General features: G+C 56.3%; 1 protein-coding gene across 1 annotated transcript; it reads right to left on the reverse strand.

Annotated features, from left to right (window-relative positions):
- Positions 1–370: 370 nt before the first annotated feature.
- LRRC30 (leucine rich repeat containing 30) lies at positions 371–2,033 on the reverse strand. Its single transcript, XM_006761824.2, has one exon. It carries the CDS (start codon positions 1,915–1,917, stop codon positions 1,012–1,014), a length of 906 nt encoding a protein of 301 aa, XP_006761887.1. The 5' UTR covers positions 1,918–2,033; the 3' UTR covers positions 371–1,011.
- Between the last annotated feature and the right edge of the window lie 224 nt (positions 2,034–2,257).

The raw sequence follows: 2,257 nt of genomic DNA on the forward strand, positions 1-2,257 counted from the left end.
TTTACAGCCTTTTGTCCAAAGAGCTTTAAAAAAAATGTCACTAAAATCCTTTTTAAATGTTCATAAGTGAAAGCCAAGTGGCAAATATCGCCCTCCCCTGAATGTTAGAAGGGCAATTACATTTTGTGTGTGACTTGTCTGTGCCTTACCTCCTTTTTCCTGCCTTTAGGCCATTTCTTTTTCCTCAATTATTATCTCATCTCTGAGAGGGCAGACCCAGTCAGGGAGGAGAAGGGAAGTTAGAAAGGATGACAAGCACGGCTGGCATCTTTAGGAAAACTCAGGGACATGACTATGGTCAAGAGGATTGGGAAAGAAGGTTGAAACTGCACATTAAAATCGGGTTGTTTCTATTATCTAAAAGCCATCACGAGCCAGTCACTCAGCACCACACGTAAACCTGAGCGGCTTGATTGTTACTCTACAGTCATTTTAGAGACAAGTTTCCTCTGATTGTTCCCCCTGAACTCGAGGGGAAAGCTCTGCCTACCTTGGTCATCACCAGAAGGGCAGGGCTCCAGCTGGCCCTTTGGTCCCAAGTAAGGCTTGGTCCAGGCTGGTGCAGGAGCGTGTCTTGCTGCTGCTACCTGGCCTCCGGTTGCCAACGCAAGGGTTGACACCAGATGTTGCCAATGCCTCACACCATCCTTGGCACATACTTAGTAAATATTTAACTTTTGGATTCCATCGAATCAGACCTGCTGACCATTATTCCAAGGGCCGAATCCCACTGCTCCTCAGGAAAATTAGAGCAATTATTTCTCTTTGGAGAAGACCACCCTGCTGTTTCCATTTATATTTAGGATGAGATGGCCATATTTTGGGGTTATTAGGAACATACAGAGTTCAAAGCAAACCCCTGCCTAGAATGCCACTCAACTACAATTGAGCAAATATTAATTAACACACGCCTTGACCAACCCAACAGTAAGAGGAGAAAGCTCCGACTAGAGAAGTACCCCGTGGGCAGAGTCCGGCCGAGCTGGCTGCTGTTCCCGCCTCCGCGGCCACTCAGCTGTGCTTTTTGTCCTTCAGGTAGCTGACCAGCATGTCCAGGCCCCCCTCCACCAGCTCGGGCAGAGGCTTGGCTAAGGGGTTATGGGAAATGTGGAGCCCTTTGTCCATGGGGTTCCAAGCGATCCTCTCCAGCCTGCACAGCAGGTAGAGTTCCTCCGGGAGGGTCTGGATGTCGTTGTCGTTCAAGTTCAGCATCTCCAGGCTGGCGAGGAGGCAGAGCGAGCGCGGGAAGGAGTGGATGCTGTTGTTCTCCGCGATGAAGATCTGCAGGCTGCCCAGGCACTGGATGCTCTCGGCGATGTTCTCCAGGCGATTGGAGCCCACGTGCAGGAAATCCAGCTCCTTCAGTGCGAACACGCAGGCGGGGATGTGGGCAAAGCAGTTGTTGCTGAGGTTCAGCTTCCGCAGCCGGGAGAGGTCGGCAAAGCCGGCGGGCAGCTGGGAGAGGCGGTTGTGGGACACGCTCAGGACCTCCAGGCTCCTGCAGGCGCCCAGCTCGGCCGGCAGCTCGCTCAGGCGGTTCATGCTCAGGAACAGCACCTTCAGGCCCTGCAGGAGGCTGAGCTCCGCGGGCAGGCTCTTCAGGTGGTTCCCGCACAGGTTCAGCACCACCAGCCTGCTCAGCCGGCCCACCTCGGGGGGCAGAACCCGCAGCTGGTTGTGAGACAGATTGAGCCTCTGGACCTCGGACAAGCCCCACAGGAAGTCGGGGACGTCCGTCATCCCCTTGGTGACCAGGCTGAAGCTGATGTGGCGCAGGCCCCGCTTCAGCAGGGCCCGGGGGTCCCTTCCCGAGAGCAGGGCATCATCCCAGGCGGACAACTTCTGCCTCCTCCGCAGGCAGCCCATCCTCCCGGGGCCCTTGTCCTTGCAACCGGCCCTGGACTGCCTGGCCCCCATGTGTTTTCCCTCCCCCCTTTCCCCCTGGGGCTCCAAGGCTGGGATGAGTCCTACCCCAGCTGCTGAAAGCCTGGCTGGCGCTGCCGGGAGCGCAGGCGGAGGTGAGGACAGGCCGGCGGGCAGTCACGGGCGGAGGAAGCTCCCGGAGGGTCTGGGTCAGATGTCCTAGAGGAGTCCGGGACAGGCGGTGAGGTTAGATGGTGTCTCTCGGAGCCGCGGGCTGTAATGATATACTCGTCCCTGCGGCGGCTGCGGAACTGAACCCTTCACTCCCTCTGTTTGTTGCAAGGCAGCTGTCACTGTCATTCTGCCCGGGGTTAACCAGGCTGGTGTGTGCAAA

Source organism: Myotis davidii, unplaced genomic scaffold, assembly GCF_000327345.1.
Source record: "Myotis davidii unplaced genomic scaffold, ASM32734v1 scaffold96, whole genome shotgun sequence".
NCBI classification, from domain to species: Eukaryota; Metazoa; Chordata; class Mammalia; order Chiroptera; family Vespertilionidae; genus Myotis; species Myotis davidii.